At 41.5% G+C, this 17,716-nt stretch overlaps 1 protein-coding gene across 1 annotated transcript in view; it reads right to left on the bottom strand.

Moving 5' to 3' along the window:
- Positions 1–257: 257 nt before the first annotated feature.
- Positions 258–17,716, bottom strand: part of tet1 (tet methylcytosine dioxygenase 1) — a 23,254-nt gene continuing 5,795 nt past the window's right edge. Inside the window, exons 2-11 of the mRNA XM_025060540.1 lie at positions 7,555–9,736; positions 6,754–6,844; positions 5,755–5,848; positions 5,425–5,633; positions 5,183–5,333; positions 4,404–4,493; positions 4,177–4,314; positions 3,859–4,035; positions 3,615–3,759; positions 258–3,172 (exon numbers count right to left, since the gene is read on the bottom strand). Of these exons, the coding sequence (XP_024916308.1) occupies positions 2,151–3,172; positions 3,615–3,759; positions 3,859–4,035; positions 4,177–4,314; positions 4,404–4,493; positions 5,183–5,333; positions 5,425–5,633; positions 5,755–5,848; positions 6,754–6,844; positions 7,555–9,736 (4,299 nt within the window). The 3' untranslated portion in view covers positions 258–2,150. The remainder of the gene's footprint in view (positions 3,173–3,614; positions 3,760–3,858; positions 4,036–4,176; positions 4,315–4,403; positions 4,494–5,182; positions 5,334–5,424; positions 5,634–5,754; positions 5,849–6,753; positions 6,845–7,554; positions 9,737–17,716) is intronic.

Below are 17,716 nucleotides of genomic sequence, written 5' to 3'. Positions count from 1 at the left end.
TTCTTCTGTATATTTTAGTTCTTTCTGAGGCTGCTGTTGTAACGATTCCCTGCACATGTTTAATATAGTACTCTCTTCTTGTTTCTTCTGCTATGAGTTATTTCAAAGGTTCAGTGAACTCAATCTTTAAAAACAGGTCAGCATTGGTGATTTTAGTTTGATATTTTGACTTACGGGATGCAAGCACTAAAAATAACATCCTAGTCAGAGAGACATGCACACACACGTGACACAAAGGAAGACGGGAAGTTCCAAAATTCAGGTCCAAAATATAAATATGATTTTATTTCACAATCCAGAAAGAGATCAGCCATCCACACAAGGAATGCTAAATGTAGTCTCTTCTCAAGTCTAAGGTGTACAGACTTTCAGTAACGTACAGTATTTCTGTTTGAAAATAGGCAAGATCATCCGTCGTCAACACAGCATAAACAGTACAGTAAAAACCATATGTTTCACCTAAGTATTTACACGTTTTCTACTCATTAAAGATGCTGGTGCTAGTTGTTAGTTCACTGCTGATATAAAGACTATAAACGTCCCAGAAAAGTAAATTAAAGAAAATGAAATAAACTGGTAAACCTAATGTGACTTTCCAATATTTCCTTCTGTATCGTTACTTTAGACCCATGACACTTGCCCATTATTCCTTTACAGACACTGGTAAAACATTGTTTTTAAATGGCATAATAACAGTCTACCGGTCGTATTACTAAACATGATCAGTGTGTATGAGTTCAGCACCACGTCACCGATGTTCTCAATAAAACCAGCGGCATTAACGACTGGTCCTGTTAGCACCAAGAGAAGTGTAAATATCCTACAGGTCTCATTTCATGCAGGACAATAGTCTATTTTATGGACTTACATATAACCTGCTTCAGGCAGAGTTCACGCCAACCCCCTGAATTCAGACCCTGTGAAAAGCTAAGTGTAAACAAAGCACCTGAAAATCATCTTAGTAGAAGTGGGATTCGGATTCTTGAGTGGTTTTCCATAAAAAGCAGAGGCAAAAAAAAAAAAAACTAACAGAGTTCTACATTCAAATGTATAGACAGATATGAGACACTGGTATCCGTTAGTTAACAAGTCCGATGTCTGGTGTTCACTAAAGGTGAAATACATGTTTCCTTAGCACCTTCAAGATGTGTTTGGAGTTTCTGAAATCTAATGATCGCACACGTGCCCCCTGAAAGAAGGTCACTTTTCAGATGGTGAGTTAAGTGCTGAAAAATGATAAGCACTTTGTTGTCGGCAATATGCGTTGAGTTTCTTTCCATTTAAATGTTTGTTTGTTTGTTTTTTACAAATAAATGAAAATCAAATAATATTAAAGGGTTCATGCGTAACTGCCACAGATATATTTATCTCTTTTTGTACATATTCAGGCCTCTGAATTAGAACCTCTTTTCAAGTTAAGTTTAGGGAAATAAAAAAAGTGCTTCATTATATGCCATACACATGGGTGAATAAAGGACAAACATTGAGAAAATTAAAATTAAACAACAAAAACAAAGACACAGTGTTTTCTCTCATCCACTGCCGGCAGAAGTCGGCAGCAGCAGGAGAAAAACATAATGCTACATGTGAGGATCTGCAAATGATTCTGTGTATGTTCAACATTAGCTCGGTTTTAAAGGATTTTGTGATGTTTCGAGTTGTGGTTACAGAGAGAATGGCACCAACAAACAAGCCAAAGACGCTCACTCTACCAAAAATATGATCTACTGGCTGGTGTCATGAATTCTGAGCGCCATCACACAATGAAGTTTACTATAGAAATCTTGCAGTAAACAGGCTTCACCAGGAATTAAATAAGAATCATTATGATCACAATAAATAATCACATCTTTTTTTTTTTGTTCTTAGTCATGTATACTGTATAAAACCAGTTTAAAAACACCTTTAAAATGCTTCAAAGCACCATATCTTTATCATATAAAACCGACACCCAAACTCACAGTTAAAAAAGCCAACAAGCTTTGGTCTTCTCCATTGCTTCGAAGGCAAAAGAAGAAGAGAGACAAGTTTAAAAAACAATGACATTAAAACTAAGTGTAGCAGTTTAAAGTTTGTTGAGGTAAGGCAGAAGCACAGAGTGTAAGAGTTTTCTGTGTGTGTGTATGTGTGTATGTGTGTGTGTGTGTTGACTATCTCCAGCGATTGTAGGGCCCTGTCACTTGAGTAAGAGCATATGGAGACACAGTGATGACACCGTCCCTCGGGAGAGTGCATGCGTGCCGTGTGGGGACGATTACGGTCCTTCTGGTCTCCTCTGACCCCTCCTCCTCTGCCTCCTCCTTCGTCTTCACACCTCCTGAGCCGTTGCCGTTCTTGGCCAAAAATTCCTCCATCCTCAATCTCTCAGCCTCCTCCTCCCGGTCCTGTTCCCTCTTGGCCATCTTGGCATCCCACATGGCCATGCCGTGGCCTGGTTCATTCAGAGACTTGTGCTGGTAGAAGACCAGGGAAATGCGGGTGGGGTGGCTGCGGTTCGGCTTGAGGATTGGTGTGGTGGCATGGAGCTCCCGTCGGGCACACTCTATGAGGATGGAGCCGTGTGACGGCGCCACAGCGACCCCGCCGATATTAGGGTCCAGAAAGTTGTGCTCGCTGTCAGACCACACCTCCTCCTGTTTGATTTCCTCTGGCTCTAGTGGAGAAGTCTGGTGTGGGAGATGTGAAGGAGATGGGAGACTGTGGCCCTGGACCTCTGCTGTGACATCTCCTGGAGCCCTGTGGAGTCCGTTGAGCCTGCTGAGCAGGCCGTCAGAGGTGGGTTTTTGGGCGATGGCGAAGGAGGAAGGAGGAGCACTCCCACTGGGGGAGGGTCTGTGCAGAGGAGAACAGTGCACTGCGTTGGGCTCAGTTTTACAAGTAGGGGGATAATCATGAAGCGTGTGATGTGGAGGTAAATGTTCTGACTGAACACTCTGGCGGCCAGATGTTGGACAGTAACCATTTACGCTGTCACTCGGTGTCTTGTAGCTCAGAACTGAGCCATTCTGTCCTAACGGGAGGTCCTGAGGACTGGTGTTGTTGGGAGAGATGACCCCTGCACCTGGAGTGGGGTAGTTGCTGGTGGTCTGGCCATAAGTGCTGAACTGGTTTCTCTCTGAAGGACAGCTTCCGACACTGGCAGGTCTGTAAGAGTTGTAGTAGCCCTGTGGTTCTGTGGATGAACGAAATACATGTTTAGATGTGGACGAAATCACAATTACCAGCTTCTACGTGCTGCATGTGTTCTAATGTTATATTTGTTTCCCTTTTCCACTCACAGAAACCTAGCTGTTTCACAAAACCTAAAATCTACAAGGAAAAAAAAATTAGAAGATTACAAGAAGGCAACAATTCTAATGCAAAATGAAATAACATGTATGATAACATTATTATATTTGTACTGTGTATATAACCCCTCTACACCTCTAACACCTCTGTTCTAAGGATTACTTTGAGCAAATATTTTCTAATTTGAGTGTAAAATGTTTTATTAATGTATTATTAATAAGGCTAGTGTTAAAAAATAATAATACTTCAGAGGAATGCGATTTTCTGTACTGCATTTGTTAGGAATGATGGGATGGATTATTTGACCAGAGACTTAGATTCACCACCTTTGTTGATGGGTTCACTTTTCACTTTCCCTGGAGTGAGAGGAGAGAGCCCCAGTTTCTTGTTGAGTTTCTCTGTCTGAGACTTCATCCGAGCTTCCTGCCTTATTTTACGGGCTGATTTCACTGGTTCAGCAAGCATACGCACCTGGTAGATTATAATAAAGGAATTTCAATGTGTTAAAACACAACAGTATATACGTATTTTACTTTTCAAATACTCCTTTTCTTTTGTTTTCTTCCTTACTTCTCGAGGAAAGGATGACAGGACCTGCAGTGCACCGCTCCTGATCTTGGCCCACTGGCCCTCCACCTGACCAAACTCATCCCTGTCTGACATCTTGTAAAGCGGCAGAACGTGGAGCTGCTCATCCTCTGGTATGTTACGCACAGCACGGTTATCTTCCTTGGTTAAAGTGCAGACCTGGAGAAAGACGCAGATGAAGAGAAGGCCAGTCAGCCAAAAAATAAATACCATTTTCAACTGATAAAACCACTGAACACCAGGGTTGGTGACCCTTGAAATTGGAATGTTTAGATTACGTTACAGTCACAACCCACTTACCACAGTGCTGCCGTTATTCATGTTGTGCGTGTCCTTGTGAGCGTGAGCACAGAAATCCACACAGGCGGTAACCCCAGAAAACGGGCGCCCCTGCCTACTGCCCAGCCGACACTCCCCTCCGTTCCCCTCGTATTCGACCTGTGACATGTAAAAAGAAAGGGCAGTGGGCAGCTCTTGATTGGTGTTTGTGTGTGAGTTTTTGTTTTAATCTACATTTAAAAACTCACCTGGTTCTGATAGGCCTGTGGAGCCAGCTGTTTGTACAGAGGAGCGAGGCCCGTGGCCAAACCCTGTAGGTTTTTCTCAACTCTCTCCTCCTAAGAAAGAGATTTAGATTTAAAATTTGGGATGTGAAGTATGGCTTAAATTAATCTATAGTTTTGACTCAAAGCCACCTTGAAGCAAAATATTCCATTGAACTATTTTTAATTTTGCAAATTAAAATGCACAGAATCTGTCTCTTACAGATCTTGATCTTATAGATCACATCTGATGTCAGGTGGTGTTGTCAAGATTTACTGAAACAGAAAAGTAGACACATCCTCTGTGGAAGATGACTGAGCTGATCGCTGTAACTGAACTGTAAAAAAAACGCAGCCTCAGCAGGGTCCATAACATTAGCAGAGACCCCTCCCACTACAACCATACACTGTTCTTGCTGCTGGCCTCTGGGAAATGGTTCTGCGACCTTCGAAGCAGAGTTCATAAACAGCGTCTTTACATAAGCTGATGAACTCAACAAGAAAAAAATCATCAGCACACCCTAAGGATTGTTGAGTACTCAGAGTATTATTCATTTATATATTGGGATATTGTTTACGTATTACTAATGTGCATTTATACCATTTTATTTTTATGTAGAAAAGCTATTTTAACTAGAGCAACATTTTTCCAGTGAGTATTGCAATGACGTAAACCTGGATGAAAATAAACCAATTTAAGTCTAAATCTAAGAACCAAACCCAAGTGAATTCAATTGACAGAATTCTCCAGGAGCCTGTCTCACCTCTTCGGGGTAGTCACCAAGCAGTCGAAACTTGCGGGGAACTTTGCTGCGGGCAAACTTACAGCCGTTGAAATACATGCTCCAAGAGCATCCGAAGGAAAAAGAAGCCCCACAAGTCTCTGGGTCCAGACCCTGGCATGCACATGTTCGACTGTGGAGAAAAAGAGGTGTGAGGTCAAAGTGAGGGAGATGAAAATGCAATCAGGAAAGCATCTCTCAAAAACAGGACAAGAGACACGCACTCTTCATTGAGGGCACAGCGGCGGCTGGTGGGGGAGCCGTATTTAAAAAGCGTATCAGTGAGCTCCCGGTAAAGGTTGTCCGCCACAGACCGAGGAACGCCCTCCCACGCCAGGATGAGGATGACCAGCACAGCAGCATCACAGTAGTGCCCGGGCCTCTGTCGGACCAAGCACAGCAGTTTCTCCTCTTCACTTCCACGTCGGACCACCTGTAAGTTAAACATGTATATATATACAATACCTGAGTGTGCATCACTCAACAAATATAAAATCAAGAATAAAAATATCAAGGCTGTGACTTTAAGAAAACAAACTGCTTGAACAATGTACCCATTTAGCTATGGGGCAGCCCTGGGAGCTTCTTCCTTCTTTTCCAGTATAAATAACAACCTCAACCCTCACTGCATTTCCTTTGGCACCATATCTGTAAGAAAATACAGACACACATACATGTTACACACACACATATACACACACATCACGAACCAATTTATTTATTTATTCAGGATTTTTAAAAAATGTATATATGTTTAATAAATATATTTATAAGAACAAATCTAATAAGATTGATATGTATATATTTTATATATATTTACATACATAGATCTGAGATGTTATATATACACTATATATGTATACATATATGTAGATACATAGATACATGTATAACTACAAATTCATACATATATCTATGTATATGTGCAGTATACATGTATTCTTAAAAAAAGTTTTATATTATTTATATATTTTTTCTAACTGTAATAGTGTTTTAATTTTTTGTTTTGACTGGTTTTGATTGGTCCATTAATTGAATGCTGATATAAGTGGAGCAAATATATTTGTGATAATACTTTAATTATGTAATAAAAATGTGGTAGTACTAGCCTGTCAAAATGACTGAATGCATTACACACTAATAATATTTAATATCTAAAAAGTCAAATGTATTTATTTTTCAAATCCATTTTGGTGTGAAAAAACCCTGTTTGCTGCAGGTGTAGGTTCAGCTACGTGTGTGAAGTGGACTGGCCTGGACCTCAGGTTGTTTTAAAACACGCTGTCATCTTGGTTTACGGCTCCTCGTCTCCCTCAGCTCTAGAGGTTTCCTGTTTCAACATGCTCTGTGTGTGTGTGTGTGTGTCTATGTGTGTAAATGAGTGTGCACGTGTTCAGCTCGCTCAGATGTGCTTCCCTTTAATGACTTTTTAGCCATGACCCGCCCCATTCCTCTGTGTGCCTGTGGTTGTGCAGCTAGCTCTCGTGTTTGGCAGTAAACACGGCCCACATTCACATGCACTGTGTAAACAGAGTAGCCGTAGTAACTCTAACCTGTTCTCCATCAGCTCCCGCACTGCAGCAACACTGGGTCCTGCCCCCAGGTGAGTGTAGTAAGGACCTTCCTCCTTTTCAATGATCTGGTCTGAAAATAATAAAACACAATCAGATACTTTACCACTGCCCCAGAATATATATCGTACAAAAGGTCTTTTTTTTTTTAAATAAAAGTTCAATTGCTATGAAACTTTATACTGTAATTTGGGAATGCATTCAGAAACACCTTCCAAAAAAGTTGGGACAGAGGAAACTCCCTCTGGGTCCCATTCCATTCTGTCTCTTGTTGCAATTCTTGTCAAAGTTTGTCAACTTTCACTGTATTAATTATACAGTATTTGGAGATCCTTTTCTAAAAAGATAACAAGATATTTAAAATAGGAGACAGATCTGGACTGCATGCAGGCCAGCCACAACCTAAATCTCTAAGGGACCAGACCAGCAATTCTGTATGAGGTCAGGCATTGTAAGCACTTTTGACAGAGCCATTATCACTCTATAGTTCCAATATACACTTCTTCATCACTGGTCATTTTCATCTTACAGATGCAACTGGAATTAACACTTAATTATGAACAATATTGATGGCCTATTCATATGAAGCATTTCAAATATTATTAAACTACACATTTGAGCATCTATGGTAGCACAGAACACCAACTGGATCGTATGTTGTGTCCATACCTGACATAATAAGATCTGATAATTTACAAATAACCTTGCTTGACACATGAAAAGGGTCAACCAACAAATGATCAATCAATGTTCCCTACGTGGGTTCTCCGGACTTAAACTTACCCACACATTGACAAGATGGAAGATCAGACAGTTTTGTTGAAGGTGTATTGAGCAGGTTCTTGGTGGGAGTATCCAGAAAACTCCCTGGAGATTCCAGGAAGCTGTTAACGCTGTTTTTGGAGGGCGTTGACTCTGCAGAGTGCATCAGACCCCCATCGGTGGCCGTTGACAGGACAGTGACAGGTCCCGACCTCTCCACTTTGTAATAGTTCTGCTGGCATGGAGGAGGAGACTCTGCAGTCCTTGAGAAGCCATTAACCAGACCACTGGGTCCATTAGTGGTACTAACCGGGCTGCTGGTAGAATCAGCATCGTGCTGCAGCCCACCACCGGGCTGCGCTACCTGAGATAATAAAAGCCTGTCGCTCTTGTGCTCTGTTGCCACAGTAAGATTTTTGCATGGACTGTGCTGGTGAAGCGAACCATTGGAGAGGGACCACGGTGTGAGGGTGAATCTGGTCAGCGTGCTGTGGTTCTGGATCTGAGCTCCTATTTCTATACTGTGCAGGTTACTGTGATGGTTAATTTGCCTTTTTTTCTCCTGAGCCTCAGCCGAATATCTCTTCAGGTCAATTTGAGCCTGAGGTAGAAACAGGTTCCTCCTTTGGGGGAGGCCTGACCTGGCTGTAGGAAGATTCTTCTGACCTCTCCTCCTGTGTGGAATCTCCCCATTCGGGATGTGTTTTGAGTTTGGGGTCCGTCCTTGTTGTACATCACCTTTCTTCTTTCTAGGTTTGGTGGGTGTGGCTTTTGTTTTGGTTTTCGTGAGGCTCTTTTTCTGACTGGCCTGTTGCTGGAAGCTGTAGTTGTATTTGATGGCCGGCACAGGTGTGCCTTTCGGAGGGTTGTTCTCTGACTGCTGGCTGTTTCGGGACTGGATGATGAAAGCAAGGTCTGCCAGCTGAGCTGCCACCTCCTCCTCATCTCTGTTTCTTCTTACTTTACCAGCTCCGTCACTTTCCTCAAAATCTTTTTCAAACTTCACATCATTGTGGTTTTTATAGCCAGGTTCAGTTTTGATGGTAATAGAACCTTTGCCCCAGCAAGATGTTTTATCACTGGCCTCTAAGAGATCATGTAGAGACTGTTTTGTGTTGGGGTTCATTCCCCGAGAGCACTGGATGACAATCCCTTGTCTGGCCACTGGAGGGCGGATGACAGACGTTTGGTGTAGTGCTGAGCTTATGACCGAGACTTTGTTGCAGTGAACATTTGAAATTGGCTTGACATCTTGTATTGCTGAACTTTTGTTGTTGTGTAAGAATGGGGAAACAGTAGAAATGGGATAATCACATTTCCTTTCGACTTTAATGGACTTTACCGAGGAGTTTTCAGGAATTGCCAGCTGAGTCAAGGCCTCGATCGCAATGGCCTGATCAAAACTGAGATTTCTTTTTTCCGCTAAGGACTGCACACTTGGCAGTAAGTCTCTAGGAGATTCACTCTTTACTGGTAAGGGCGTAATAACAGTAGTGCTTTTTTGACACAGGTCGTCCTGGAAGTCCTTTGGCTCTTTTTTAATGAAGTGCAAGTCCGGTGGCTCTGTTTTAATACAGCGAAGAATGGAAGAACGTGAACAGAGAAGCTTCTCCTCCAGACCCTTCCTCTCTGTGACTGAAAGGCACACCACAGCTGCCAGCGTCGACAGCGGGTCTTCACAGACCTCATCTCCGTCACTCGGCATTGTGGGATTCTGGTCAGGGATCCACACCCATGGGTCTTTCAGTTTGATCTTCTTCAGTGGGAGCAATGGTTTCTCTGGAGGAGTCAGGGGTCTTTTCTCAGAGCACTCTTTAGGAGATGCAGTAATTAAAGTCCTCTGAGGCCCTGATGCTGTTACTGTTTTTTCAGATGTAGGATTTGGATGACAGTGTGAGCCAGTGGTAATGTTAGCACCGTTAGGTTTTGACAGATTCTCTGCATAACCATTGCGTAAAGACACCAAGGAGCACACATTATGGTTAAGTGCAAAGTTGGTAAGATCCAGCTCTGGTTCTTTTTTAATAAGTGCTGGCCGTCCGTGTTGTTCCGGGGCCAGGTTGTGGGTGAGTGAGTGCATGTTTGGAGAAGATTGTGTATGAGGTATGTGGCCTTCCTCCCCCTCATCCTCCTCTGCTGCCATGTGGGTGTCATCCATCTGTTCTCTGCCTTTGCCATTTAAACTCCCACTTTCTGAAACCACCTGTGATGGAGAGACAAAGAAAGAGAAAGAAGAGAGCGAGAGAAAGACGAGAGAGAGGGAGAGAAGGAGGGGTGAGTGAGGGTTTGGAAAACTACAGTGACTCAGCTTCTCAGAAGTGACAGTAAACAGAACAACAGATTGGCTCTCAGCTTGGGTTAGGCATGTGTTACTGCTAATATCAAGGCTAGGGGAAATATAACAATGTCTTTCAAACGCAGTAGTGCTACCGTGTTTCTGCCTGAGCAGGACGGCTTGTGGAGTCAGAAATGCACAAATACTAGGCATGAATGAACATCTGGGAGTCATGCCTCGTTCAGTGTTGCGTCACCACTGGTAGGTCAGTGAGGCCATTTGTGCAACGTGCGTACACATGTTGTGGTTGTGCAGCGCTTGTAGGTGTGCAGCTTGGCATGCGTGTGTGTTCCTGTAAGCACATGGGGTTATTTCCTCACTGCTGCCTCAGTGATCTACCTGTCAGTGTTGTTATCCAGTTCAGTAAGTGTGCATTTTTGCTTCTAACAAAACACAACCCTATGACTGCCCCTTATTATTGATATTTTTATAGATATCCATGAGCAGAAGCAGAAGTTCGTTGAAGGCACAAAGATAACTCCTGTGCACCAAAGGGTTTACAGGTTGTAAATTATATCAGATTTGTTGTAGAAATGTCAAGAGGGGGCAATGTCCAACACGAGCATTAATAGATAATAGACCTCGTTTTGTTTTAAAGGTTAGGGTTACACAGATATTGTGGACCCAGCATGTGGAGTCATTTCAAAGATAAGGCTAAAGACTAAAGAATATGAGGGAAAACACATCAAATAATAGTTTTACAAATACTTAATTGCATCAAGGGCATGTTTAAAAGAAGAGCACCGATGTCAGTGAGCAGCCTGTAAATGTAACACATCTAGTCATCTTTGTAGGCAGCTGCAAACATGTATAAGTGTGCAAGGTATATCCAGTCCTTATATGGAATCTTTTTCTTATTTTTCTGTACAGTACCAGTACACTGCTACATGACCTGAATCCCCACTGTTGTAAAGGAAGAGTGAAAAAAAAACAAGACTTTGTGGTGACTGAAAAATTAGAAGCAATACCTTCATGAAGTGAGAAACATAAATTTTGCGTACATTTTTTTTAACCTTATTCTGCAGCAAAACACATGTGTATTTTAATGTAGAAAATGTAAGTTGTAGACCTGAATCTCAGACTTGTCAAACATGTGGTGTATGTCGATGGTCAAATTTTAAAAGGAATTCAATGCAGGCTGCCAGAATCTGATTTGCAAAACTCCCCCAGAGGAAACCTCGTGTTAAGCATGTAACAGCGCTGTGTTTACTGTGCTGATATTTTTCCTACAATTAAATTGCTTAAAAAGGCTCAATATATCGCTGTGCCTATAGTATCACCAGATTCTTGCCAATACACCCCCCTACTGTTCAGGGACCTTCCCTGGCAACGAAAGTGTGACGGCCACTTAAATCCTCACAGCCTACCCTCTAGAGATCAGCCTGTTAGGAGTGCAGTAGTATGAAGTTGTGAAAACATTCACGTGTTCAGTGTGAATGTAAACAAGTGGAGTTCAGAATAACCTGTTTCCTATTTTGTGTTTACAGATTCTTGCAACACTCTTTATGATAAACAGTGGGGAAAACTTCCTGCCAGTGCTGCTTTTATGTGTTTTGCTCAGCGCAGAAACAATTTCCTTCATTTATTGCCAGACTTTCCTGTATATGCACTGATGCCAAAGAAATGTGCAGCAGCCAACGTGTGTAAGCTATTCTGTTAGGACACAAAAACTGGTAGAATAGCTTTGATACATTGCAATAACCCTAGTAACGTGGAATTAGCTCATGGGAAACCCGCATTAATCGGCGCTTAGTCAGCTGTAAATTGACCTACATTTAGATGACATCACCAAGAGGGATCATCTGAATAATAACAACCCTTTTCGCTCCTGTGTCCAACGAGAAAATCCAGTTAAATTACAAGGTGCTTGCGCTAAACACCAGAGGAAACAGCAGGTGTAGTAAAGCCTGGCTGCAGCGAAACACAAGTAAATTTACAGCAGACAGTATCCCGCACAGGGCAGGAGAAGACACAGGAGATCAGGGGTGTCTGTTACCGTGGTAACTAACCTCTTTGTTGTTGATGACATTGTTGTCACAGCCTATAATCCCACCTGGAAAAGACGAACCCACGCTCAGTAGCCCAGGGTCCTCTGTGATTCAGTTAGAACAATAACAACAACATCACCACCGTCCAAGTAAATTAGTCCAAAGAGTCGGATCTAGAGGCGGAGCTCAGATGATGACAATCTTGACATGAGCTCTTCTGAAGCAGCTGACCCATCTGCAGCCAGACAAAAGACCCCCAGTATAATTACGCAGACTGCCTGTACCTCGTGTGTCCATAGAGGAGGACCTACAGCTCCAGGCAACATATTCCTGAATGGGGCTGGTGGCCATCTTGCTTTTGGCTTCTCTAAGCCTCAAAGAAAAAGCTGGCTCGAGCAGCTGGCCTCATGATAAGATCCTGGGTGTCATGATTAGGGACAACTGTGAAGTGCTGTAGCAGAGGAGTGCAGCAACAGCCCATATGCACTCTCTCTCTCTCTCTCTCTCTCTCTCCCTCTGTCGCTCTGTTACCCCACGCGCACGTAGTCTCTAATATACATCTATACACACACACACACATGGGATGCCTTTCACAAACGCAGACACAGCCTCATCAGCCAATGGCGTGAGGACCTTTGTGGCTTGTAAATTATCTTCCATGCCTAGACTCTCCTAAACAAAGGATCCCCTATGTACTATACCCCAGCCTTATGCACATTGACTGCAAGCAAGCTGTGGAGTGGATCAGTATGCTGGCTGGATCTGGATCCTAGGAAAACAAAACATGTGCAGTTGGTGCAAAAAGTACCATAGGGCACCAAACTAACTCTTCTTTTGAGCTCCCGAAAACATGTACATTAATTTATTCATTTATTTACATAAATAAAATCCTAATTAAAATGCATTAAAATGGTCTGGGATCTATAAATATACATCTATACGTGGACAATTCCACTATATTTGTTATCTGCAACCTTCAATATCAAAAGAGCTTAACTTATTATAAGAAGTCTTTTTTTCACTGACAGTGAATCAGTCACAGATTTAAAACACTTAGCCTGAAGCAGCAGCCACTTTCACATGAGATGATGGCCATTTCGCAGATGTTTGAGACATTGTCTAAACTTCCTCTCCTCTACTGCCCAGTTTAAAGACATGCGATCACTCAGAATAAAGGGAACCAATGTGGTCTGTACCAGTGACATCGATGTTGCTTCAATCACGCTATGCTTTGTAAACACATCCAACCTCTGTCACCCACATGGCAGCGTAATCATCTGCAGCACCAGTGAGCCCCCTGATCGAGCAGCAGGCAGAACTGTCACAGCAGAATCCATACTTTCCTTTCACTAACCCTCCCAAAAATACGTCCTGTCATCCACTCATCAGTGCCCCCAAGCCCCTCCTGCTCTTCATGAACAATTCACAGAGGTTGTGGTTAGGGGACGAAAACAAAAAGACACCAAGCAGAAGACAAAAAATGTTGTGCCGGAGTAAATTACTCCCCTTTTAAGAGCAGTTATGTAGCCAAGACGCCGAGGTCACGCCGGGACACGAAAACATGAAGGCAGTTCAAGACACTGCCTGACAGCAACGCTCTAGTAACCAACCACAGTGGTGTGTGTGTTTGTGTGACTGTGGAAGCAGAGAGAATGCAGCTAAGTGTTGACAAAAGTGTGAACATTACTTGTGTGTAATGACATATTTGAGATCAGGTCACTGCGAATGATGTAGTCATATTGTTGCATTACAATACAAAGGTTTAGTCCTTGATTTAGTCAGAAGAAAATACCAGACGTTGTGATTTAATATTTGAGATTATGGAAGATTAGCTACACGGTGAAGTTTAACAGTCATTCAGTCACAGTCACAGTCAGACTGGACCGAGGAATTATCACGATCTAACGCTTGCACTTCAGTACAAACTGATATACATAAGAACTAAATTAGCAAATCTGTGGTTGTGCTTAATCATATTCTATAAATAACTTTGAATACTACAACATATATTCACGTTAGTAATATTTACCATAGTCATTGAATTACGCACAGAACTCTTGGTGTATTGTTTGTTCACCTGTAGTAGATCAGATGAGATTGGATTGGATTTTTCTCGGTTTAGCAATATAACAGAAAAATAAACGTAAACCAACACTTTCAGCATTAATCTACGACTGCCAGGTGAAGACATGTTTGTAAAAATGTTGGTCTCACCAAAATATGTGTTAATCCATTGCAGCTATTGTTGAGACTGAACAAAGTTACAAAGTCACGAGTAGACTAGCAGGTCTGACATTCACGAAGACTACAAACCACTGCTGAACTGGTTTCACAACCTGAAGAATAAAAAAAAAAACTGTGTGACACACACCCACCAACTGCTGTCATGTCAGCTATAAAAAGAAAACTGTTTATACAATACACTTGCACTTAAATAATAGTTTTGTAAGGACGCTGCACTCTTTGATTTGAAGTTATCCTGGAGCTTATTGTGTGTTTAGACAATTAGTTATATATTTATTATATAAAATAAAATAAAATGTTTTGATGTTATTTTAAACTCATTCATTTCACTTTATTTTATTTAATTGAAATGATTTGATTTCTGCTTCCTACTCTTTGTGTGTCATTTCCCTGGACCTTGCAAACTTGACCTCCACCAACTCCACTGCCAGCATATATAACATTTTCTCTGAAGGCAACTTTTTAAAGCTTAAATGCTGTCTCATAGATGCAAAAAACCCCTAATTGATGTCATGCAAAAATTGAACGTATTAAAATGAACACACATAACCCACAATGCCATAGAAAGGTAATCTAACAACACAGTGTCTGGACAGGTCTCATATACTAACAGTATTTCTCTGTACCATTATTTGCTCTTAAGTAGTCCCATATGTTATATTACTCTGACAAGGTTCCCGGCTCTTGTTAGGAGGAGGTTGTCTGTACATAAATCACCGTAAGTATAACTACATGACATTGTTAGCAAGGAAAATTAAGATGTTGTACACTTACAGTCATAAATTATCTCTGAACACATGTGGAAGCTGACCAGTTGGAGAAAGGCGTCAGTGATGGAGCTTTGCCAAACAACAGTGTTATCAAATACCATCATATATTAGAGTGGCTATTAGAAAATACTTCTTAATACTACGGAAAAGCTTTAGATCTACAGGGGGCAGTGGGTGGCAGTAATGTTGTTGCTTTTGAATTCTTACATTTGTGTTTTGCTCCCTTAATAGTAAGAGGTTAATCAGCCCTACTTGTGTCCACGTATTAGTCAGTAAGTGAAAAGTTGGTGAATACATGTTACTCAGAGTGTGACGTATGTTAACACTCTCTAGTCTTAAGAGGCCTGAGTCATATTTTACACACACAAACTCACTGCCAAAATGCGTCCTAAGTTTCACTGAAAATGGACATTTTGGAAAAACAGTTTATCTGCTGTAACAAGGCCCACCATGCTAAACCGTGACTAATAAAACACGATTCCATTTGTTCGTGTTGGAACATGAGGTTTTTTTGGTTTGTTATCAAGCATCACATAACCAGCTAGTAGTTTGTTTTGTAACAGACCTGGTTCTTCGTTTTGGTGTTATGTGTGTTCTGCTGCTATTTAATGGATAATTTGACCAGAACTTGCCTTGATACATTCTCAAATGTTGCAGTAACATTGCAGGGTTGCAGAACCCTGACCCATTTAACCACTTAGCCTGTTTATAGATTTTGAAGAGTAGAGTAAAAAACACATTCAAAATGTTTAAAGAAAACATGCATCAACATTTTGATGGAAGTATCGCAGTAAACGGTAAAGTAATAGCAGAACAGGAAAATATGACTCTGTTTTTGAACCTGCCCCAATAGTGAAAATCCACTCCATGCACACACAGCCTCTGTCAGCCCATATGAAAAATAAACCCCCTTGAGGAGAACCTTGAAACCATAAAGTCTGTTTTACCTCAGAGGAAACAGCCTGCTCACATTTAACACACAGCTCACTTATCCCAGAGAACATCTGTGGACTCTAGAACTCCACTCTTTTCTGCACGTTCTTCGACGCACTTTCTGCTTTTTCAGCAAAATCCCAAATACAAGAGCATGCGTATTTTCTGCACTTCCTGTTTGGGTACCGTGTAGCCCCTACGGTGAGGCTATTTTAGGGACAGGAGGGACTTAGACTCCCGATGAACCCAGACTGAAATGAACCTAGACTGCGTGATTTAACACTTTATAGTCCCAGTCTTGGGAGGATATGCGTCCTGTCCCATATGGCATCATAAACTAACATGGAGTCCATTTAAAAGCTGTCAGTGGAGAAATTACAAGAGCAGAAAGAAGGTCAAACCAAAATATCTAGTTCATCATGAAGAGGAAGAATGACCTTAAAGATATAGTTAAAAAAAAAGAACCCACATAATTTAAAGCCCTATTAACAGGAGTCATTAAAGTCAAACAGAGACTTTTTACCTCATGTCTATTACTGTCCCTGCAAATTTGCAGCGCTGACTAATAACAGAGACATAAATGAGTGTAATAAAGTTTAAGTTCAGGGCAACATGCTGCTACATAATGTTTTATGTGTTTGAACAAGGTTAGGGTTAAATTACTGTGTGCTTAATGTACACTCTGAAAAGAGAAAGCAGTGTTCACCTGCTAAAAATCCTAACATTCATCCAACAAAAAATTAAAATGTACTATAACAGTAATAGAATTACTGTCAATGAAGAATAAGAAGATATTCATGTTTCAGAAGCTAAAAATATTATTTCATAAAACTTTTTTAAAATAGCTGTTGTTCAGTTTAATAAGTGATCTTCTATCTCTTCCGTTTGTTTAGGTTGCGAGGGAACTAGACCAGGGATCGAACCAGCAAACCAATGATTGACTTGCTGTAAGGCAACAGCACAAACTGGCCCTCCATCACGTGACCCTTTGTTGACAACTTGACTAGGTTTTGCGGGCCAAAGAAGAAGTTTAAACCTCCCTAAAAACATGCACTCCAAAACAAAAGAACTGCAAGGTTTTCCTAAAACACTGAAACTTTTTTACATGTGCATCTCTTTTTTTCTTTCTTTTTTTTTTAAAGAAAATGGTGATGGTACTGGTTTCATTCTGTTTGAATTGAATAATCTTTGTTCTAAATGAGACAAGTCAAGATAAAGCATGAATACACTTCTTGGCCTTTCACCTGAAGGAAGCCATTGTGCATCTGGTGGGGATTTGAGTGCCATTTCTTTCAGGGGACAAAGTTAGGGCCTGCCTTTCAGCCAGAGAAACCAAGTGGCACGACTTCAAAGATTTTTCGTAGACTTAAAACCATGCAACACTCAGAGTTCAGCCCAACGTCAGGGGGTGCAAAGACGTGAGGAGAGAAATCCAGACCAAAGCGCCAAGAGTAACACAGTTGAATTGTATTAATAATGCAGTGACTGGAACAAACAAACTGCTGTGTTAAATTTTTCCCAAAAGCATCAAATAAAAGCACACAGCATCTTCACAAGGAGTTGAGTCCCATGTCATTAAATGATCCGTAATGGCTCTGCCTGACTCTGGGCCAAACGTACATCTGGGTAACGTAAAGTGGGCTCTGGTAAAATAAATGAGCCCTAAATTAAACCAAATGGGCGTACATACCCACAAGACCATGCCACCGTGTCCTGGAGCTATGACAATTTTCTACCTCACTGTGTTGCTTTGCATGCAATCGGCCAGATTTACACACAGGCTTGCGTATTTAAAATCTGTTTCTGTGCCAGCGATGAGGAGAGAATGAGAGCAGGTTAAAAAGCTCTGCTGGCACACACAATGAGCTGGCTCTGTCAAAATGTTGGTGGTGAATGTGACATTTCACGATTCT

This window comes from Cynoglossus semilaevis, chromosome 12, assembly GCF_000523025.1.
Source record: "Cynoglossus semilaevis isolate Cse_v1.0 chromosome 12, Cse_v1.0, whole genome shotgun sequence".
NCBI classification, from domain to species: Eukaryota; Metazoa; Chordata; class Actinopteri; order Pleuronectiformes; family Cynoglossidae; genus Cynoglossus; species Cynoglossus semilaevis.
Note: the sequence above shows the minus strand (reverse complement) of the source record. Positions and strands in the feature narration are given on the sequence as shown.